At 41.8% G+C, this 23,834-nt stretch overlaps 1 protein-coding gene across 2 annotated transcripts; it reads left to right on the plus strand.

Annotated features, from left to right (window-relative positions):
* The first annotated feature begins 1,822 nt into the window (after positions 1-1,822).
* Positions 1,823-21,654, plus strand: tmem255b (transmembrane protein 255B). Of its 2 annotated transcripts, none has more exons than XM_026165518.2 (9): positions 1,823-2,085; positions 2,739-2,881; positions 3,000-3,062; positions 16,939-17,028; positions 17,933-18,013; positions 18,826-18,911; positions 19,512-19,671; positions 19,946-20,089; positions 20,395-21,654. In XM_026165518.2, the coding sequence occupies exons 1-9, from the start codon at positions 2,022-2,024 to the stop codon at positions 20,638-20,640; spliced, it is 1,077 nt and encodes a 358-aa protein (XP_026021303.1). In that variant the 5' UTR covers positions 1,823-2,021; the 3' UTR covers positions 20,641-21,654. The 2 variants fall into 2 exon arrangements, with proteins under 2 accessions (XP_026021303.1, XP_026021294.1); XM_026165509.2 differs by having other exon boundaries at positions 1,885-2,085; positions 19,943-20,089; positions 20,395-21,204.
* Positions 21,655-23,834: the final 2,180 nt, after the last annotated feature.

Below are 23,834 nucleotides of genomic sequence, written 5' to 3' on the forward strand. Positions count from 1 at the left end.
CAAAACTACAGTTATGGTATTTGGCCCTAAAACACAGCCAGACATTTACTCTGGGTGGAACTACTTTGATCTTCAGTGCTTTGACCAGAACTCGCTCTTTAAACGAATGTTTGTGTCTCCCTTTGTTCACATGCACAGAAGTGCTAAAATTAGAAACATCGTGTCTCATTTGCTTTGATCTCTGGATGTCAGATATGGACACCGAATTCACAATCCTCTTTGTTGAGTGCTTGTTCACTGATGATTGTTGGATTGTTGGAGTTTTTTATTTATACTGTTGCAGGTTCTCTACCATTATTTTATCATAAGAGTCTTGAGATGATTCGGTGCCACATCATAAGCACTTTTTTTTCTGTTCAGGTACCCTCGTTCTTATGTTGCACTTGGGTAAGGAACCAACACTCTGCCTCTTCTTCTTTCTTTCTTTCTTTTACAGCCTACTTATGTCAACCCACTGGTGGCCGTTCGGTTCAGCCTGGTCGGAGAGAAGGAAGCCAAGATCCAGTGCAGAGTGGTGTCTGAAAAGATCAGCTACGAAAACATCCACGACCCCTATGAGGGGAAAGTCGTCTTTTACCTCAAAGCAGTGAAATGAACCATGTCAGATAGTCACACAGTACCACTACTCACCTGCTAGTATCATGTATCTGGATCTGTAGGGATACTTATCAAACCGCCTTTAAGCCACTTGTATTCAACTTAAGCAGTCTATAGACCTAAGTTTCCAAGTAATTTATTAATGTTGTTGCAAAATAAATTGTAAGATCTAGAAATCTGAAGGAGCAAAATTCAAGCGTTGTGACCTCCAAATGTGTCCTCAGAAACAGTGGATAAATGTATTTAAGCAACATAATGAAGAGTCTGAATAATAACAAATAAAATGATATGAACAATTATATAGTTTTGACTATGAGAATGAGCAAAATCAGAACGGTCACTTCTGACTAATAAAAATCTGAGTAGTATCAACTTTTGGAGACTTTAAATTGTAAAGAATTGATAGTGTTATAGTTTTACACTATTTTACACACTACAGTTTAAGCACCAAATGGAAAAAACGAATACCTGCACATTATATCCTAACATGAAAAAGAGTACACAGTGATAAAGGTCTGATTTGTGGTACCTCAGCTTCCTCCCACGGTCCAAAGACACGCAGTTAGTGGAGTTATGTTAACTGGTGACTCTAAAGTGACTCTTGAGAGTGAATGGGTGTCTGTCTCCCTGTGTTAGCCCTGCGAGAGACTGGCGACCGTTCAGGGTGAAGCCCGCCTCTCTCGCCATATGGCAGCTGGGATAGGCTCTGAATTTAATAAGCTGGAAAAAAATGTTTGAGTCTTTGAACATATTTACCTTCATGAAAAATCTAATTTTAATGTCCTACATATGAGCTTATTTATATTTAACCGACAGGCAAACAGGATGGGCAACAATTTCCAGAACATCCCACGAAGTGTCCTCACCTCATAGGTGTGTTGCTAATTCCAATCTTAGCCGACGGAGGGCGCTGCAGTCCTATATTTCTTTTACATCTACAGCAAGTGCGCTGCATCCCGACCAGGTGTGATCCATCCGTCTGCAAACATCAACACTCAGCAAGCATACATCAAACCCTCTGTTGCATCACATCGTGCGTAAAGTTTGATCGTGTAATTACTTTCAGCATAAATCAAATCGGAGATATATATCGACTTATGTAAGATCAATAACTGAATAATTGATCACCGAGGTGAATACAGGAAGCTGATTGGCCTCTCTCTCTCTGTGTGTCGCTCTCCTTTTAAGGCTTCAAGTAAAGTTGAGCCCTCGTGAGCTCAGAGGCAGTCAGCTGTGATCAGACCCCACATCTGGACACTGAGTGGATTACAACAAGAAACCTGCGCGAACCTGCAGCCTCGAAGGGGATGAGGAGTCGGTTTTAAAGAGACAGAAAAGTCGAGAAATAAAACACTGCGAGAATCGCCTCCATCCTCCTGATCTGTCTCTTCGTTTCAGGGCAGATCCATCCTCGCAGAGTGAACATGCAGCAGCCCGAAACCCCGCAGATAAGTCGGCAAACTGCGCCTGAACCTCTGGATCCAACAGGTACACCTACAGTCACTTTCTCAGTCAACAGACCTAAAAATGTTACCTTTTAATTTATTTTATCTTAAAGGTTTTTATATTATTTTATCTTTTAGATTTATATATATATATATATATATATATATATATATATATATATATATATATATATATATATATATATATATGTAATCTTATTTATTCATCTAGGATTATTTGTCCAGGAAGCGTTTATGTGTAGTTAAATATCTGAGGAAAAGGTTGGATAACTCCTGCAGAGTTTAATTCTCAGATAAAAGGGACTTTATGTGAGACAAGTTCAGGAAAAAATAGATTTACTCACATAGTTTTATGCTTTTCCTTTTTTTAAATCCTGCTTTACTGCACTGTCATTTAATTTTCACTTTACTGTTCATTCATTGTTTTCCTTCTGTGTAATAAAAATTTCCTGAGCATGTCCTTCTAAAGAAAAACATCTCAAAAATGAGATGTGCTGCAAATGATAAACCTACAATAATAAAGAGACAAATGAAGGTGCCTTGACATTAACATGAGGCATTTCAGCTGCATGATTGCAACAGTCAGCAGTCTAAACCATCACAATCAGGCGAGTTGGGTGAAAGATGTTTCCTGAGTGTGTTTGAATGTAAAAGAGGTTTTCTGTCACCCTGCAGCTCAGTACCATCGTCGGAGGAGAACTGCTCTGTGGGTGACCATCTCTCTGCTCACTCTGGGTCTGCTGGTGCTGACCGTAGGTCTGATCTCGGCCACTCGCACCGACAACGTGCCGGTCGTTGGACTATACCCGGGCATAATAGTGAGTGGCGGTCACCTTTACTCAGTTAACGTGCTCTCAGTCATGAAACAGACATTTCTGCTCCTCTCTCAGACCCTTCACGTGTATACTCACAGTTTCTGCTTTCTGTGCCCTGCAGTTGAGTTTCGGAGCATTTCTGGGTATTGTTGGCATCCACCTGGTGGAAAACCGCAGACCTATGGTGAGTGTGCTCCTCTTGTCAGATTCAAATGCGGATGATGATTTCAGTTATTCTTGTCCTCCAACACCTGTTTGTCTCCATGTAGACCTCCATATTCTTAAATCAGACCTCAAATAATCAGAAACTTTAAAAAATAAACTGACTGGTTATAACATTTCTGGTTTGATATAGGTATAAGTTTTTACTCCCATAAAAAAAAATCCCTCAGATGAAGTGACCAATATCCATCCATCCATTTTCTTCCCCTTGTCCAATTCATGGTTACCAGAGGCAGGGTAAACTGGACAGGTCAACAAAAACAGAGTCAAAGTGTTTTCTATCCAATATTCACACCTTGTGAATGCATCAGGAGCAACTCAGAGTTCAGTATCTTGCCCAAGGGTACTCTGCCATGCACACTGTAGCAGCCAGGGATCAAACCACTAACCTACCTAATTAGCACACGACCTGCCCCACCTCCTAAACCACACCTCTATTTCAAGAAATGATATCTAGCACAGGTTTTTGGAGGATTTTCTGCATCACTGGCTGATTACAACCAAATTATTTGCATAAGGAGGAGCTGCAAGTGTACTTAAAATTATGGTGCATGTCTACATATATTTACCCTCAAACAGAAGCATCAGTTAATGTGTGTTTACATCACCACAGCCTTGTTGGGGGGTTTGCTCTCAGGTGATATCTTACATATGAGTGATTTATTCGGTGTATGGGAACATCTGGCTCAGTTATGTAAAATGTGAAGTTGGTCAGCTTCAGTCACATGCTGCTAGTTTGCACCGGTATGGCTTCATCACAGACATGTGGGTGAAGCAGGTGAAGCTGCACTGAAGCCTTTTTTTTGTGCGATTTCTGTCAGCTTTTTAATCTCCATCACACTCATCCTCTAAAAATGAGGCTTTGTTCCTGGAAAACAGGATATATATACACATCACAAATTAAAGGATTATGTTACAAACTTTACAAATTCCCTAAACTGTTTTGTGGGAATTTGCTCTTATGAGCACGAAGCAAATCGGATTACTCACGGGAGGCCTAATGCATCCTCGGTCCTTGTGCCCGGGTTAGTGTGCGTCACAGGATTTGCGGTGAGAGGAAGTGAATATATTTTTCTCTGGACTTCAGTGACAAGAAGAGAAATTGGGTTAGTATTGGTCAGTTGCTGACAGCGCCCCTTTATTTGAGGCAGGGACACAGGTATTATATCCTCACAGTGGCTCTCTGTGCTCAAAGAAACGATCATGTTAAATGATTCAGGAGTGGTGATTACAGGTAGGCCTGTCTACAGAAAGATTAGAGCTTCTGAAAAACTCCACAGTACATAAAGTGGATTTCGAATGTGAATTAGGAGGTTTTAAAAATGGCCACAGCGCTGAGCTGTTTGTGTCGGCTGCCAACAAGGCCAACGCTGCCTCAAGACCAGCAGCAACCAGAAGCTGCGCTGTGACATTTAAGTCGGCCGGTCAGGATCACATTCACAGCACATGAAACCCAGCATGAGACTAAGTGTGTGACATCAGTGAGGTACCACTCCTCGTTTTTCACCTGCAAGTTTGTCCTGATTTTAACGCTCAGCTCATCCAGCTGTCGAGCTGAGGTCTGATTAGTTTTCTCAGCTGCTTCGCTGGATAACAGAGGTTATTCGGGCTGGCATGCTGGATGTTGTAGCTCTGTAACCCTCACAGGGGAATTCCTCAGTATTTAAATTCAAAGCAGAGCCTTGGTAGTGACTGTCAGCCTTCAGTCTCTCTGAGGCTCCTCAAACTGAACAGCAAGAAAACTAAACTGTTCCTGCTCTGGAAAGTGCCGGACCTCCTCTTTGACGTCTCATCATTTTCCCGAGGTCAGCAGCCCATGTGTCATTCTGGACTCCACCCTCTCCTCCTCACCATCAAAAATCAAATTCATCTCCAAATCTGCCTTTTTTTTACCCCCTGTTGATCTCCAATCAACCATCGATTTCAAATATTGCAACTAAAATCATTCATGCCTTCATCTCCTTCCTCCTCGACGGCGTCCTGTTTGCTTTCCCTTCCAGACCTCTGGACGAGCTGCAGCATGTTCTCACGGCGGCACATCTCGCCCCCACCCTTACGCCTGACTTAGACTTCTGAAATCTTTTTAGAGCCTAAATAAGCGGCTGGCGTTGTTGCCACTGTTGTTGTGGAGGTAAGAGAAGGAGGGCTCAGCTAAGTGCTTGTAAGATTAAAGCACTGTAATCCAGTCGGGGGCGTGAAATTATGGCCCCACAGGCATAAAAATATTTCACATTTCAGTGTGCTGCGTGTGGAAAAGTGCGTAAGTTGATAAAGCTAGCTGAATGTAGGCTGATTGGATCCTGGTCTAGATTACTGAATGGCAACGGTGATAAATGACCCTTTGTCATGTTTGGTTTCTGAGAGACTCGGTATGATAAGGGTGTTTTCAAACCACAGAAGGTGTCGAAGCTAAAGCAAATATTTGATTACACAGGGTTTTCTTATTAATGGAGGAGTACGGGCGTGGTTGATGACGGGTGTATTAAAGCTGCATTTGAGATGAGGGCATCGGATTTTGTAAAGACATTGCTTCTGCGTTTGGATGTGTCCTTTTATTTCATTTCTTTGGTTTTTTCTGGTGCGTGAAGGAGCTCCTGTCTAATCAGGGTGCAAATAAAGATAAAGGTTTTGTAGATAGGAGGTGAGGAAATCTGCCCCCCTCGCTGTAGTATAACAAACAATGAATTTAGCAAGAAGCAAACGATCCAACAGACTTTGTGAGTGAGTGAATGGGTGTATGACGCACTCAATTAGGCCTCCGGGTCATCAGGTCTCAGGTAAACGTTTGGCTATAGCAGCCGTATTTGTCAAATGATCGTGTGCTAAAGGGAAGTGAGTTAGATTCAAGTAAACTGTGTCCTAAAACAGATCGATTCTTTTTTCCTGTCCCTGAATGACTGCACCTGAATTTCTGTGTGTTTGTGTGTCTGTGCTGTGAATTTTTCATGTGTTGTCCAGGTGTCGTGGACCTGGTCAGATCACATTGGCTCTGCAGTGTATCGTATCTGATCTGGTCTACCAAGATATCCTTGTGCTTGTTCACATATGTAAAGAAATGTAGCATCTGTGTGTGTGTGTGTGTGTGTGTGTGTGTGTGTGTGTGTGTGTGTGTGTGTGTGTGTGTGTGTGTGTGTGTGTGTGTGTGTGTGTGTGTTTACGGCCCACAGGGTCCAGTATAAACCTGCTTTTAAAATCTTTATAAAGATCTGCAGTCCTCGTTGTTTCAGTTCTCAGACTGTGTGGATTTAAATGTGTGGACAGCAGGAAAGACACCGAAAGCTGCCGTCTCTGTCTCTCTGGCATCACTCCCAGCTCTGTGCTTTAAACTTTAATGGTGTGATCGCTGGTCTACGGTGTCTCTTATAAGGCACACGTGGCACGGCTCTCACGTAGGTATCTTCTTCCCTCTTGCATCTGAGGCTTGTCCTGTAACACGAGAGCTGGCTCGCAGAGCGAGGCCGCTCATTAAAGAACAACTAACTGTGCCACAATGCCGCGGACACCTGAGAGCACCGGAGCCTGCCTCGCTTCCTGGGTTGGCCAACGCTTTTGGTCCTTTGACTTCATACAACAGCAGATGAAGATTTTGATGTGGTTTGAAGAGAAGTGATAAGCTCATCTACTGCAGTCAAACAGAAGTTTCCTGTTTGAATGAAGGTTTGTAAAATCAAATCAATTCAAATTCAAATTCAAATTTTTATTTGTCACGTACACAGTCATACACAGTACGATATGTAGTGAAATGCTTGGACAACTGCTCGTGACCTAAAGAGAACAAAAAAAGGAAAAGGCTATGAATAAGATAGGAAATAAATATGAAAAATTAAAAAGGGTAAATTTAACTAGGAAGGAATAAAATATAAATTAAGGTTAAAAATGAAATAACTGTACAACACAAATTAGAATGAAGGGTAAATTTAACTGGGAAGAATAAGATAAAATATATAAATTAAAGTTGAAAATAAAATAACTGTACAACAAAATACACAATATAGAACTATATAAGAATGTATGAAGAAATCTAAATATAAATAAATATATACACAATAACAGCAGCTGTACAAGTATTAACCGGAAATGAAGAATATAGTGACCAGTGTTGTGCAAAACCAAAGTCCAGAAAGTCCAGTGTGTGTGTAAGAACCATATGTGTGGGTCAGTACTGTGTGGTGGTGTGATTGAGAGACCGTATCGCCTGCGGGAAGAAGCTCCTCCTCAGTCTCTCTGTGTTGGTCTTCAGGGAGCGGAATCGCTTTCCTGACCTCAGCAGAGAGAACAGTCTGTTGTTGGGATGGCTGAGGTCCTTCACGATCTTCCTGGCCTTGGTCCGGCACCGCCTGCTGTAGATTGAGTGCAGGTCAGGGAGCTCGGAGCGGATGGTGCGCTCAGCTGACCGCACAACCCTCTGTAGAGCTCGTCTGTCCTGCATGGTGCTGTTCCCGAACCAGGTTAAGATGTTTCCCGCCAGGATGCTCTCTATGGTGCACGAGTAAAAGTTCCTGAGCACCTTGGAGGGCAGTTGGAAGTCTCTCAAGCGTCTGAGGTGGTAGAGACGCTGTCGGGCCTTTTTCACCACGGTGTTGATGTGACAGGACCATGACAGGTCCTGCGTGAGATGAACTCCGAGGTATTTGAAGCTGTCCACTCTCTCCACTGGCCACTCGTTGATGACGGGGGTCTGGTAGTTCCTCTCCTGCTTAGTGCTGAAGTCCACTATCAGCTCCTTTGTCTTACTGACGTTTAGAAGGAGGTTGTTCCTCTGGCACCAGTTCTCCAGATTCCTAATCTCCTTCAGGTAGGCCGTCTCGTTGTTATCAGAGATCAGGCCCACCCAAATCAAAGCAGCTAAAATGAAATTTTATAGCAGTTTTTATGCACATTAGAATTCTCAGGTGAGGTTGACATACTAAATAAAAATAACAACAAATGATAAGTGGTAAAAGTGACCAAAAAAGTATTATATAGAAAATACACAGACCTATGCCTGCTTAACTTTCTTTAATGCAAGTATCTATTAAGCCAATCTCGTGGTAGAAACTCAAAGCATTTAGGCATGTAGACATGATCAAGATGACCTAGTGAAGTTCTACAGCTGCAGCAGACAACACTGGGTGGTCCTGTCAGATAAAATGAACAAGGCCCACCAAAGTTGGACAACAGAGGATTGGAAAAAAATTGCCTGGTCTGTCTGAGTCTCAATTTCTTTTTCAACATTCAGATGGAAAAGTCAGAATTTTGCATAAACAGCATGAAAGCAGGGATCCACCCTGCCTCGTATCAGCAGTTCTGGCTGCTAGGGCAAATTTTCATGGCACATTTTGGGCCCCTGAGCTCAAAATGAGCATTGCTTAAACGTTACAGCCTACCTGACATGGCCATCCCTTTGTGAGCACAGTGTACCCATCTTCTGCTTCCACCAGGATAACACGCTGTGTTGTAGAGCTCACATTAGCTCAAACTGATTTCTTGAACATCACAATGAGTTCACTGGACTCAAATGGCCTCCACAGTCACCAGATCTCGGTCCAATAGAGCAGCGGTCCTCAACCCCCGGGCCTCGGACCGGTCCGTGAGTCGTTTGGTACCGGGCCGCGAGAGTTGAGACTCAGGTGTGAAATGTATGGTTTTCAGGGGTTTTATCGGTTTTCAGCGTTATTTTGTTATCGTTTTTATCGTTAACTCGGTTTTCCTGGGTCTTTTCACGTGTGTTATGAATAAATCTTCTTTTTTTCGGTACCGGTACTAGTTTTATTTTGTTGTATTTATCCGCGACACCTCAAAGGCCGGTCGGTGAAAATATTGTCAGGCATAAACCGGTCCGTGGCACAAAAAAGGTTGGGGACCGCTGCAATAGAGCAGCTTTAGGATGTGGTGGAATGTGAGATTCCCATCATAGATGTGCAGCTGACACACTTGCAGCAACTTTGTGATGCTGAGATGTTGACATGGACCAAAATCTCAGAGGAATGTTTCTAGCAAACTTTGAAACTTCCATGTCAAAATTTGGAAAATTAGACAAGGACACAGAGCTGTCTGTGGTTTTGTGAGGAAGGGCAAAAACAGCTAAATCAAACATGCACAGCTAACTGCTTTATCACAGAATAAAGACAACAATAAAACAACAGCAGTGAGACGAGCAAATTACAGAATATCTATGAGGCAAAGAAAGAACAAATATTAAAAAACACTAAGTGAATATAAAAGGCTCACACAATATAAACATGTGTGTCTTTATTTATTTATGTAGCTGAGAATCTGCTATAGTCTACATTAGGACCTTTTCGGACTCATCTTTAAAAATGTGGCAAAAAGCCACCTGGTTGGAGGTCTGACACTTTGGGTGCAATAAACGCACATACTTTTCCGGTTTTCCAGTTTTGAAGGTTGATCTTCCCACCCCTGTTAGTGTCTGACTGACCTCACCTGTGCCTTCTTTCCCTGTTCATTTTATGCGTCTTCTCTCCCGTTTCTGTCCAACTGTTGATCCCTTTTCCTCGTGATCTAATTCAAAGTAAGCTAAAGGGAAAGCTCTCTCTGTCTATTTGTTGAATAAAGCTTTACAAATGTTAATGACTCGTCCAGCCACGTTTCATTTTGTCCTTTGTGACGGACTGTGAAGCGTGAAAATCTGTCTGTAAAAAAACCCTCCACTTCTATCTGCTCTCACACATCCAGTGTGATAACAGGCTTCACTGCCCTCAGACCCTGTAATGTTTCTTTATGACCACACGCTTCACGTGGCTCGTGTTCGTTACCCCGGTGGCCTCTCCCATAGGCACTGCCGGTATCTCACACGCTGCCGTCCTCATGGTCACCTTGCAGCTTCCGAGAGAGGAGCGGCGGGCCTTTAAAGGGTCGTATTTTACCCAACTGGCCGGGGGACGATTGCTTCTTAATAGCAGTGTGTTCAGCTGGTGACATGATAGCACGCTGGACCACTGAGCAGGGGAGGAAGTCCTTGCAGAGGTCAGCGACTTTGCTTACATAACCTGATAGGTATCTTTACCCAGGTTGTCATTTTATGTTATTAGTGTGTGAGTGTGTGTGTGTGTGGGGGGGGGGGGTTCCTCTCTGTGTTTCTTTCTTCTTCTTTTTTCCCTGTCCTGTCCAGCAGTTTAGCAATCAGAAGGCCAGAAAATGCCAAACAGATTTACTTTCACAAGTTGAGCATAATGGCATTCGCTATAATGGTCCACTTGATAGCTCTATTTTATTGGGACTTTATTTGGATTTTTTACTTTGGATTGTTACAACCACAATGGACAAGACCAGGGGATATGAAAGAAAGAGAAGCTGGAAGGAAAGTTAATAGAAAGACAGGGAGAGAAAAATAGAGGAGAAGAAGAAGATGAGAGAGAGAAAACACTGAGAATCTGCTTCAAACAGCAGAGAAACCACGGCAACAACCAACATAAATAACAATGACATTGTTACTGAGAAGCACACAGTACTAATAATACAAGATATTTTTAGAGGCAGCAGCAGCCCAAGATAGTGTGTGTCTGGGTTAGAGATGGATCGATCCGATATTACGTATCGGTATCGGTCCGATACTGACCTAAATTACTGGATCGGATATCGGAGAAAAATAAAAAATGTAATCCGATCCATTAAATATCACGAAAGCACCTCACAAAACTTGCAACACGCCGTAACTCACCTCAGAACGTTAGCACGTCGGAGCAGTATGCATCACGTGATAGAGCGGCTGTGGCATGCAGGACCTGTCGGTGGTCTGGATAGCATTTGGAGCTTCGCTAGCAACCCGGCATTTCATCTCCGACAAAGTTATCCCCGAGAGAAGTAAAGCAAGTGTGTAAGTCCATCTCTGAATGTTTGTAAAGCATTCCTGCGTTAAGCTTAACGAGCGACTGCCTCTTCTTGCTGCTACTTCAATCATGAAACTGCTTAATGATCAGCTGATCGGCTTTTCTGTCGAGAGTCCGTCTTTGTTTTTGGCCCACTTTGCACCAGAAAGAGGAAACCAGCGGCTGAACAACAGCAGCACGTTTAAGCTTGATAAGCTGTTGTTAGAATTTATTTAATATTACTTTCTACTCGAGGATCTTTTTCTACGTAGCTGACGGCTGGTAACTGTGCAGGGGCGGATCTAGCAAAGTTTAGCCAGGGGGGCCGATAGGGCATTAACAGGGAAAAGGGGGCACAAAGACATACTTTTCTTTCTTATTCTCATTTAAAATGTCTAGCTTTTAATAAATAATTATCTGACACCCAAAGTTTTAATTTGATGTAAAATGAATAGAAGTCAATTACTGTATATAGTGACTATTAAGTCTAATATATACCCTAGTAAGCTATAGTACTTTTTCCTTTGGGAAGGTACCATCTGTGCAGTCTGCAATTTTGTTGAAGAAAGATGTTGAATCTATTTAATATTTCTTGAAAAATAATTGATTTCTGTGCATTTTTTTTCACACTTCATCAAATTAAGGTTGATTACGTCGATTAAGCATCATGAGGTGGCGCGTGAGGGGTGGTTCCCTATTTTTTATTTATTTATTTTTGTTGTTGCTGGGAGTTGGAACCCTATTAGTTAGGTTGCTTAATATTTACGCTAAGTACTCTTTAAAATACCAGAATAGGGAGGATGGTGTAGGTTTAAGTTTATTAGATTGATCAGTATTGCTGAACTATGAAATATTTTTTTTTGCATACAGGTATAACAGAATAGCTTTAGTGTAGTTGTTGTTTTAAACTTGAGTATGAACTTGCAGACTTGCAAAAGGCAGCAAGATATTAAAAAAAACAGTTTTGTTGATTAAAAAACACTATATCGGATTCATATCGGTATCGGCAGATATCCAAATTTATGATATCGGTATCGGTATCGGACATAAAAAAGTGGTATCGTGCCATCTCTAGTCTGGGTACCGGTATACGTTAGCACTTGTGTTCATGAGGTTTCTCCATGTAAGTGTCTAACAGTGGGTGTGGGAAGCCACAGCCCCGCCCTCCAGGACCTGAGGAAGGCATGGAGGGGACCTACACCTAGCAAACCTCCAGACGCCCCAAGCCCTTACCCCCTCTATATTGGTTAATGCTAAGATTATTTTTATTTTTCCAGTTCATGAGGTCTTCTTAGAAATGCATAAGGCGGACTGTGTTCATCTCCATAATGACATCATCTAAGTCGCCAGAAAAGCAAACTGAAGGGGAGGCTGGAGCACTTTGATGGGTTTCACATATCCAGCACCAAAACATGAACAGGTGGACGGAACCAAAGAGCACGGATGTAATTGTCAGGTGTTTTCCCTTGACAGCGTGAGCAGGTGTTAGATGACATAAAACCCATCATGAACATCCATCGACCTGTGTAGTGCACTCTGTTCGTGATTTTGTATTGTATTAATTGGAGACTGGGATTTCTAGTCATTTAAAGACTCAGTCATTTTTTTTAAAACTCCCACCATGCTGTCAATGATGCTGTCCTGAGATGTATTGTAGCCTGTTGGCTAAGATGAAGTGGTGAAAGTTAGGCAGACCTTGTCCTCCTCTATCCTTGGTCTTCTGTAGTGTTTTTAAGCTAATACATGGGGCTTCATCTTTCCAAAGGGTGAAGGTTTACTCTGGATCATTGAGGATAAATGACTGATTCTTGGCAAAACCATTATTTTTATTGAAACGACCCTTCCCATGAGTGATATGGGTAGTGACTTCCATCTAGCTAGATCGTATTTGACTTTCTTTAAAAGTGGGATGTGGTTTAATTTAGCTAAATCTGTGAGCTTAGAATAAACAATAGCTAAATATTTAACTGGGTTTAGTTCCAGCTGTACTGAGCCTGTTCATTTCTTCAAATAGTCCAGTCTGACCAAGTTGATTGCCCCCAAAAACAAGTAATCTAGGCATCCTCGTCTGGAGCCAGCTCCATGCACATTCGATGTAACAAACCATAGTTTTGTGTGTGTGTGTGTGTGTGTGTGTGTGTGTGTGTGTGTGTGTGTGTGTGTGTGTGTGTGTGTGTGTGTGTGTGGCTATGCAATGAATGAATGAAAAAATAACTGATGTCCATCAGGTGAAAGAAGGTGTGGAACCGGAGATTGGGCAGGTAGTGTATTCACTCTATAGAGTAACTGTACTGTTGATAATGTACAGGGAGTGCAGAATTATTAGGCAAATGAGTATTTTGTCCACATCATCCTCTTCATGCATGTTGTCTTACTCCAAGCTGTATAGGCTCAAAAGCCTACTACCAATTAAGCATATTAGGTGATGTGCATCTCTGTCATGAGAAGGGGTGTGGTCTAATGACATCAACACCCTATATCAGGTGTGCATAATTATTAGGCAACGTCCTTTCCTTTGGCAAAATAGGTCAAAAGAAGGACTTGACAGGCTCAGAAAAGTCAAAAATAGTGAGATATCTTGCAGAGGGATGCAGCAGTCTCAAAATTGCAAAGCTTCTGAAGCGTGATCATCGAACAATCAAGCGTTTCATTCAAAATAGTCAACAGGGTCGCAAGAAGCATGTGGAAAAACCAAGGCGCCAAATAACTGCCCATGAACTGAGAAAAGTCAAGCGTGCAGCTGCCAAGATGCCACTTGCCACCAGTTTGGTCATATTTCAGAGCTGCAACATCACTGGAGTGCCCAAAAGCACAAGGTGTGCAATACTCAGAGACATGGCCAAGGTAAGAAAGGCTGAAAGACGACCACCACTGAACAAGACACACAAGCTGAAACGTCAAGACTGGGCCAAGAAATATCTCAAGACTGGTTTTTCTAAGGTTTTATGGACTGATGAAATGAGAGTGAGTCTTGATGGGCCAGATGGATGGGCCTGTGGCTGGATTGGTAAAGGGCAGAGAGCTCCAGTCCGACTCAGACGCCAGCAAGGTGGAGGTGGAGTACTGGTTTGGGCTGGTATCATCAAAGATGAGCTTGTGGGGCCTTTTCGGGTTGAGGATGGAGTCAAGCTCAACTCCCAGTCCTACTGCCAGTTTCTGGAAGACACCTTCTTCAAGCAGTGGTACAGGAAGAAGTCTGCATCCTTCAAGAAAAACATGATTTTCATGCAGGACAATGCTCCATCACACGCGTCCAAGTACTCCACAGCGTGGCTGGCAAGAAAGGGTATAAAAGAAGAAAAACTAATGACATGGCCTCCTTGTTCACCTGATCTGAACCCCATTGAGAACCTGTGGTCCATCATCAAATGTGAGATTTACAAGGAGGGAAAACAGTACACCTCTCTGAACAGTGTCTGGGAGGCTGTGGTTGCTGCTGCACGTAATGTTGATGGTGGACAGATCAAAACACTGACAGAATCCATGGATGGCAGGCTTTTGAGTGTCCTTGCAAAGAAAGGTGGCTATATTGGTCGCTGATTTGTTTTTGTTTTGTTTTTGAATGTCAGAAATGTATATTTGTGAATGCGGAGATGTTATATTGGTTTCACTGGTAAAAATAAATAATTGAAATGGGTATATATTTGTTTTTTGTTAAGTTGCCTAATAATTATGCACAGTAATAGTCACCTGCACACACAGATATCCCCCTAAAATAGCTAAAACTAAAAACAAACTAAAAACTACTTCCAAAAACATTCAGCTTTGATATTAATGAGTTTTTTGGGTTCATTGAGAACATGGTTGTTGTTCAATAATAAAATTATTCCTCAAAAATACAACTTGCCTAATAATTCTGCACTCGCTGTAGATCAGCTCTTCCCAAACATTGTGTAAATGAACGAGGATTAGAGAAAAGGCTCAACGTTCTGAGCACTATCAGAATAAATCTTACAGAGGTGCTTGACGCGCCTTTGACTGTTTTCATGTAGAATTTAAAAAAAACTGCTTTAAAATGTAGCAGATTAAATTCAGAGATACGGTAATGAAGTAAATTACTTCACACTTTACAGTTGCATGTCAGTAAAAGGATTCGACTGAATTACTTTCCCATCTTTTTAATGTTTCTTCCCCAAAGCGGCTCCTGAGAGTAGAAAACCATCTACAGTATGCCGCGTGTCTTTAATCTTTTACACTATTTGATTTTTCAGTATCAGGGGAGGTTTGGGTGGCATGGATATTTTATGCGCTGGCAGCTGGTGCTAAGGTAATGTGAAGTAATGCAGTTGTCAGGCTCTATTGTCTCTGCCGTTGGCCTCATCTCCCACTTGCAGCCCATAAAAGCGGAGCCATTTAAACCGCTAATGAAGCAGAGAGTCTGGACCAGTGGCAGATAAAACCCACCCAGAAAAGCTTATATTCTCAGCCTGCCTCTTATTTCACTTTGCTCAGGAAAAGCTCAGAATTAATATGCCTTCGTATCCATTTTTCCCCAAATAAACGGGACAGTGTAATCATCCGCAAACCTGTTTTGCTAAAAGAGTTTGATGATTTATGGAAAAGAAAGAACACAAAACAACATCCTGTTTTAATACCTGGAGCTGATTGTTGTGACCATCACGATCTACAGGGTCCAAGTTACAGAGCCCATACTTGTTTCTGTGGTTGTGAAAGGTTCCTCCTCTAACGATTCCTTCATTTAGATCCAGCCTCAGTTTTCAGTTCATAAATCTGCTGCGATTGTGATCAGCTAACCTCTGGATCAGCTTGCACGTTCATCCCAATGAATGTTGTCTCAGCAGCTTTAAAGCTAACGCTAGCGTGTTCACCCTGAACTGGGTGAACAAAGAAATGGCCGTTTTTATAGAAGTGGTCCCCCCACCAACTGTTTCCATTTTCTTCTGTCATTTTCTAAATGCAAATTCAATCTTTTTCAAACTAACAGACAAGCTAGCAAAGATCCCCTTTTACATAGTCTTTAGACATGTTTTTACTAGCAGCCTGTCATAAAAACACACAGTTTGTTCTGATTTCCTTAAACTGAATCTATAAAAAAATGTTCACAGGCATAAATAGTATTTTTGTGCCAACAAGATGACTTCTAAAGTGCGACTAACCAAAAACTGAACAATTGGAAGACAAAAGACGGCGATCATAACAACTTCCAGCTTGTTAGAACTGCACAAACTATATTTTATATTCATTTATATACTGTTTTTCCATCTATGTCTGTACTTGTTGCCCTCTGTAAAACAGTAAGCCACTGATGCCAGATTATAATAAGCTACAAAAATATTTTTATTTTTTTCTTGCTTTTTGGTCTCAAACTACAACTACCAGAGAGAGAGAGAAACTGTGTTTCTGTGCAGGAGGTTCAGTCCTGGAGGAGCGATTGAACAGACAGTAACCAATGCTCGATGATAAAGTTTATGATCAGACATCTGTGATCAGCCAGCTGGGTCTGCTGGGCTGTGTGCGTGTGTGATATTAGAAAATGATTTTATCTAACAGAAGAAGCCTTATAGGAGACCCACGTGTGCGCTGCATTGTTCAGTTTGTCTGAGAAGTACAAATTTGAGTTTAGGATTCGGCTTTGTTTTCTGATGGTTAATTAGGGGAAGCATTATGTCAATTTGATGTCCTCACAAAGATGTGAAGACGAATATGTGTGTGTGTCTGCGTGTGTGGGAGAATTGGACTGACCTTGCTCTGTCCTGCGTGTTGCTTCTTCGCCTGTAAATCAGCCACAAAGCTCCTCTGTGCTGGCAGAGCGAGAGTCTCTACATTGCCTTTATTGCCCTGCAGTCAATCAGCAGACATGCCAAGCTTAAATATGTGTGTGTGTCTGTGTGTTGAGTTTATAAAATCTTGTTTTTGCTTTTATTTAGATATACATGCATGCAAATAACACAAAAACACAAGCTGCACCTGCTCTGATAGTTTTGTTTTTGACTTACTTCTTATTTCTGTTTTACTAAATCGTGTCTCGTGACTCTCCTCTGTGCTTTCCTCCCTTCGCTTCTCTTTAAGCTGGTGTCCTCGATAATCTTCATCAGTGTCGGAGTCATCGTTGCCTGCTTCTGTGCCATCGTCGATGGGATAATTGCTTCAGACTTTATTGTAAGTATCACTTGTATTTGACATAAACTCAAGCAGGCATCCTCACAGACGGGGTTTAACCACACATGCTGAGATCAAAAGGTCAGATCAAGAAACGTGTGGGTGCAAGGTAGACCAACTAATCTCACCCTGCAGCGAGCTGCTGTGCGACATGAAAAGCTGTCAAACTTTCAGGATACCAGGCCTGATTAAATTCTTTGTGTCACAGAAACTTTGATGACAACAATAAATCAGCTGGGATGTGATCACCAAACACTCTCACAGGTTAAATCAGAGTGTAGAGTTTAGCTTGTGTGCATTTTGGTAACACTTCACAACTAAAGGTGTAATTTCAATGTATTTTATTTGAAATTACATTGTAATTATATTTGCCTACACCTGTTTAAAGGTAGAAACACTAGAACAACAGAGTAACCAGTCAGGTTTTTATAGGAAACAAAGAAGTAACTACATAGAATTACATTAAATAGAAATGTTCTTCCTCACCAACTGTGATCATCCTAATTACATTTTGATTTCAAATAAAACACATTTAAATTCCATTCATTTACAGGGGAATTATCCCCTTTTATAAAGTATTTCTCGCAGTTATTTGTGTAAGGAGCCTCTACTTCCTAATGAGAGTTCCAAAGCTGGACCCCGTCCCCGTTATCGATCCCCGGGTGCTTATCAGACCTCTGCAGATATATTCATTTTGTGATCTCATGACTGTAAAAGTCACATTTATTGCACAGTCAAGCTCTGGACAGTAAGAATGATTTTATTAGCCTTCACGTTGCATAAAGTTCAGTAAGGGTTTTATTGAACGAGGTGGGTTTTGTGCACCGGGTAGACCGGACGGTGCGCTGCAGCAGGGTTGCGGAGGATGTGATCAGGATGGATGTGTAACGGCTCTCTTTTTCAGGACATTACGCGTATGCAGAAGGGCATGTGTGACTTTCACCCCAGTGGATCTGGCTACGCCTACGACAGCTACTACACTGAGGTGATTCTGATATATGTGTAAACCCCGTGCCCCTCTTTCTGTCAGTGTGAAGAAGTTTAAATACACATTTAATAAAGTGTCATCTCAAGAGTGCGCCTCAGTTTTTCTACATGAGAAATAAACGCTGCTGTAGGCAATGAAGGAAATCTCCCAGCACAGCTCTCTGAGCTTAAAAAACACAAATAAATGTGTAAAAAATGTTTTCATAGCTCTTATTTACTTGATTTTTTTATTTACTTTACTGTGTACACGTGGTGAAATTCCTATAGCAGATGGTGAAAAAACAGCATTTATCTGTAATTCAAATGTTTATCTATTACTACATGACTTTGGTGTAGTATGAATGGAAGTGGGGGAGGTCTTCCTCAGTAGGACAAACTTATAAAAATACAATTAAAAATGTACGCCTACTTTCACATTTTCCAATAGTGACCAGATTAAAGTCTTTGCTGGGCCTGTTCTGAGCCCCCCAGCCTTATGTTTGACACCTCTGCTTTAAAGAATATACCACAGTACTGATTGTGTGCTCTGACAAACCTTTTAATGCTCAGTTTAAACTTTTGCAAAGGGTGCTGTGACACCTAGTGGTCAAATGATGTTACTACACAGATTTACTGGCTCACTGAAAGCAACAGCTTTCCGTCTCCCTCTGCAAATCAAATAAAAAGAACGTAGATGCTGTGGAAGCAATATGTTGACAACTTTGTGTGTGTGTGTGTTTGGTTATTGGTCCATGCAGTTCTTGTTTATCTGGTTTCTGCATCTGCATCTAACCCATCGCTCTCTAATTTATCCACTCTCTGGAGCTGCAGGTGATGTGCCACTCTTTTGAGAAGTCATGCAAGCTGAAAGTGAGGAGCAACACCTGCTACTGTTGCTACCTGTATAACTGCGAGAGGTGAGACAAACTCAAACTGCAGGTCTGCAGGCCATAACACAACACAGGTTTGTGTTAATTAACCATTTCTCTCCAGTTTAGTTTCAGAGGAGCTTTTCTGCAGGCCATGTTAGAATACCGGCCAACCACTTTTTTTTCTGTTTTCCAGTTATGAGCTTATAGTCTTCTAATAATAACATAGAGGCCAGAGAGCAGCAGGAAAATAGCATCCCAGACATGAGAAAGAGCTCAGAGAAACCCTGGAAATTTCAGCTCTTTCTTGTATGACAGCCAGCTCTTAAATCTTGGATATTTTAGCCTAACACACACACACACACACACACACACACACAAGAGAAAGCGCTTTCAAAACATTCTCCCTGTGCCTTTGACCGCGTTACCACTCAGTCATAAGCCGATAAAAGGCTGTCTGGAAATAATAAAGCAAGAAAAAGTGATGGATGGTGTAGGAGACTCTTTGTTTTCTTGCCATCCTGGAAGGTTTGGGATAAAACAGTCTGGGATGTGAAATGGAAACTACAATAAGAGCCATAAAGCAGAACTTAAATAAGTTACACCTGCGATTTTCCTGCCATGTCACAACTTGTCCTTATCTTCCAGCCTGTACTCCTCACACTACTACGAGTTCACCGGGGTCAGCGGCTGCTGGGATGTGGTCCAGCTGTACCGCCTGATGTGGACCTCGGTGGTGCTCAACGTGATCGGCTTGTTCCTGGGCATCATCACCGCCGCCATCCTCGGCGCGTACAAGGATATCGTGGTGAGGAGTCCAAGAGGATTTAACTCACTCTGCCCCCACTCCCTCCCAAAAAAAACAGAAACCCAAAACTTTGAATTCAGAGAGTTTAGAAGCAGTCACATGCTATGATTGGCTACATGCTTATTTGGTTAAATAAACGCATCAACTTTGAGCAGTTTAAACTTCCTGATGTGTTCCTGCATCTGTGTAAATGTGTGTTAACCGGTTATTTTAACAGCAGCTTGTTTTTAGTGATCTCTTTACATAAAGCATGTTTTACCCTTTCCTCCAGCAGAAGCCTGCTCCTCAGATCGCTCCCAGCCCAACGCCAGCACCTCACATCCTGTACAACCCGACCCAGCACATGCTCACCTACCCCAACTTCTGTCCGTCTGGGCAGGCTCTGCCCGCCTACCCCAACTACCCAGTATCCATGCAGGTAGGAGCTGAGGCCAAAACTAAGAGTGAAATACAGGGAGATGCACTCGCTACTGAGTGTACATTCCTGCCTACTAGCACTCTAGTATCAAAACAGCTGGTGATGGAAGTGAACTAATGCCTGTTACACATGAGCTGAAAGCACAGCTGTAGCTCATAACAGAGTCGCAGCAGATGTTTTGCACTGGTTACGTATTTCTGATCGATGGCTCAGGACTGATCTTTGCTGATATTTGATATCTCTTTGGCTGAACTTCCACATGCCTTTGCAGCCAACCACTTCCTGTTTCTCCTCCTCTCCCACAGCATAACACCAACCACCAGGCACCTGCTACTCCCCAGATGCTCCCTCCTGGGGGAGGCCCTGTCTCCTCCCCCTCCTCCTGCCCGTCTGAGGAGAACCAGAGCCAGCTGCCCTCTCAGGTTCTCCCCCAGCCACAGCCTCAGGGAGCCACCCAGGACCCAGGAGGCTACATGCTGACCCCCAACGCTCCGGTGCTCTATGCATCCTCCTACAGCGCCTTTGAGAAACCTCCACCTTACGCCTGCTGAGACTTTAGACAAATATGGAGAGCGTGCTGCAAACACCTTCACCTGGTCAGACTGACTGTAGCACAAAACATTTCAGAGACAGAGATTTCAATGATTTAAATGCTGCGTTTCACGTGTGTCTAATAGGTTTCAAGTGAAGTCAGACAGAGATTTATGGTTATGTAGTGTTTAATATGTAGACATGAGTCCTTTTAATATGTAGCCATCAAAGGAAACTTGCTTATTCACTCAGTACCACACAGCTCTGAAGCTCTGCACGGCAGCAAAAAGACCAGAAATGAGGGAAAAGTACCAGCACCTCTGAATCTGCTCGATTATTAACAAGTTTTCTCTTAAAAAAGACAAAAATTGTGAAGTGAAAGTGAATAAGCAAAATTTCTCAAGATGTCAAAGATTCTTTTAAGCCTAAGACTGGCCTTTGGAGGGCTTCAAACTGAGTTTAAATACTGACTGTGGTCTGGTTTCTGTTCTAAGTTGCAAGTCGTCCTGTGTATCGTCTCATTATACTGTACAGTTCAAAGGGCTTTCCTGAGAGTAAATTATGTTCATGTAGCTGTTATTTAATTATGTTTGTGTGATTCATTTAATGTGCACTTTACAGTCGATATGACCTCTGAGTTAGTGATCGATGCATGGGACTGCTGGACCTGTAAAAAATGCATAGTAAGGGCTTTATATTGAAAAAAACTTCACCTTTGAAGGAGTTCAACACTGACAAAAATACGTTTATTTGCTGTAATATCCGAGGCAGAGAGTCTGAAAACGGGTCTTCAAAGACTTTGTGTAATGTCTGTCCTCCACTTTTCAAACAAATCCAGGCAAACGGGTTTCAGGTTTTCCTGTTTTGGCCTTCACTCATCGGAAAAGCAAATAAGTTTATTTTTTCCAAAATGTTGAACTTTTTTTCAGTGCTTCTGTTAGGTTTTTTTCACCTCAAAGGCAGACCGTGTAACTTCATAGTCTCATCATCTTGTTACATTCATAAGCAATAAAGCACAGCTCTGCATAACCCAGTGTGCTGCGCTGTAGTTCTGCTTTTTTCAGTGATATATTTGCTTGTAGTGACTGCTGTTATTAAACTGTAGAGTGAACCTACTGTGGTCATTCCCAGCTCCACTTTAGGTAGTTTAGCCATAATAACCCATGTTTTTAATATTCGAGGCCCAAATATAAATTTCTGAGTGGATTCTGAATGGAGCCACAAACTATATTGGAACTCTCTAATAAAGCTGACACAGCCTGTTAGGCATCAGTGTTTCTTCCAGGTATAAAATACTAAAAGATTTTAACACAAGTGACTATTTTGTAGTGGGCTGCAGTTAGTTGTTTTTGTTTAATTTATCACATGATATTAAAAAAAAAACAAAACAAAACAAAAAAAAACACCAAACCTATTTTCTTACAAACAGGAGAATTGAAAGAGATGTTTAAGATTACTTTGAAGTAGACTAGCTACAGGTGAATGTTCATGTGATAAAGCAGGTTGTCTTCCAATCAGGAGATCATGGATTGATCTCAGGCTACTCCAGTCTGCATGCCAAAGTATCCATGGGTAAGATACTAAACCTCAGTTGCGAATGTTTGAAAGCACAGACAAAAGTGTCCCTTTATTTGTATTATTCCTTCCTCTTTTCCTCATGCCTGGTAGCTCCCTTGTCGATTATAACCATGTCTTCTCATTTCTACTCCTGTCCCTCCTGGTCATTTCAATCAAAACCTTTACATCTTCAGCTCTGTTACCTCCACCTCCTCTTTTTTCCCCCAGTGTCACTGTCTACAAACCAGACATCATAGCAGGCCTCACATAATTCAGTGATCAAAAAGTCCACTGCCCTCTACACATCTTCATTACCTCCACAGGTATGTCATCTGGACCATCTTCCACTCTTCATAGGTGCCCTGCCTTCATCCTCACTAATCATCTGCACTTTCTGATTCACTAACCTCCATCCATCCATCCATCCACTCTTTTCTTCATTCATGAGCTCCTTTAAAGTACTACTTCCACTGCGTTCACTTGTTAGTACATTATATATAAGCACCAATCCATTTACTATACTGCAAATGGTCTCTGGGAGAAAATTAATTACATTAAAAGCAGCCTACTTTGACAGTAACTGAAACATACAGCAGTTTAACAACTTTAAAAATAGTCCAATGGCAAAGCCACTGTAAAGTAGGGCAAAACAATCACATGTGGCTCTAGAATCACAGGTTTGAGACCCCTGATGCAGCCCCTCAGGTTATCCTCCGTCTAAAAGAATGTTTTAGCTCTTCTCTTTTCAAGGTCACCCTGCCTCTAAGGCGGAGGTTCCGTATTAAAGCATAATATTGAGCTCCATCACAGCTTAAGCTATGCCGCAACAGTCGAGAGCATCGGAAACAGAAGCACAAGGTGCACGGATGTGTTTTTGTTTTTCAAAACACAACTTCACTCAGTGACTTTCATACAGCTGCTTTTATTTTATTTTAATTTTTTTTTTTTTTTTTTTTAAATAGGATTTTCACTGCTGAGGGAAGTTAAAACTCAAAAAAGGCAGACTTCTCTCAGCATCATACACATACTGGCAGTTAAGGTGAAAAATAAAAACTAGAAGTTCAAGATACATCACATATGATTAAAAAATAAAATAAGACATTAACAAGTCAAGCTCTATATTCTGGCATTCATTCATCAGAAAACTAGAAAATGATACCTTACACAGGGATGTAAAATAACACTGGAGCCCTTTAGGCATTCGCTCTTCTGACATTCTTTGTTGTTACTGTGTTTTGATTCGCTGAGCACCAATAAATCAAATTAAAAACTGAGTCTCTAAAGCTTGATGCTACTTTGATCCCTGGGTATTGCTCTCACAGTCTCCCAGTTCCACCATGATTTGTCGCTGAAACCTTTTTTTTTCTTTCTTTTTTTTTAAGAAGCAGATGAAGTTGAGAGACTCTGATCTTTCTTTGAACTTTGGACCATAAATGTGCCTCAAGGGGGGGTTTTAAGGTAGTGTTTGCTCTGTCTTCTATAAAGCATTGTACAGTCACATTATTTACATATTCAGTATATTACAGCGCCCTCTTTTCCTTTCTCAGTAGCTTGTGTGGTGCGATCAATGCAGTGCTCGCTCTTCCTTGTGGAGAAGGCCCCTTTCTGTCTCCCTGTGCTTCTGTGTCTAATCTACTGTCCTCGGGTTGGTATATGG

This window comes from Astatotilapia calliptera, chromosome 1, assembly GCF_964374335.1.
Source record: "Astatotilapia calliptera chromosome 1, fAstCal68.1, whole genome shotgun sequence".
Lineage (NCBI taxonomy): Eukaryota > Metazoa > Chordata > Actinopteri > Cichliformes > Cichlidae > Astatotilapia > Astatotilapia calliptera.

Bases quoted from the DNA above. Each gene is read 5' to 3' on its own strand.
- tmem255b (XM_026165509.2), top strand. From the start codon at position 2,022: ATGCAGCAGCCCGAAACCCCGCAGATAAGTCGGCAAACTGCGCCTGAA. The intron at 2,086-2,738 runs GTACACCTACAG...GTCACCCTGCAG, and splicing joins TGAACCTCTGGATCCAACAG to CTCAGTACCATCGTCGGAGG. The intron at 2,882-2,999 runs GTGAGTGGCGGT...TGTGCCCTGCAG, and splicing joins GACTATACCCGGGCATAATA to TTGAGTTTCGGAGCATTTCT.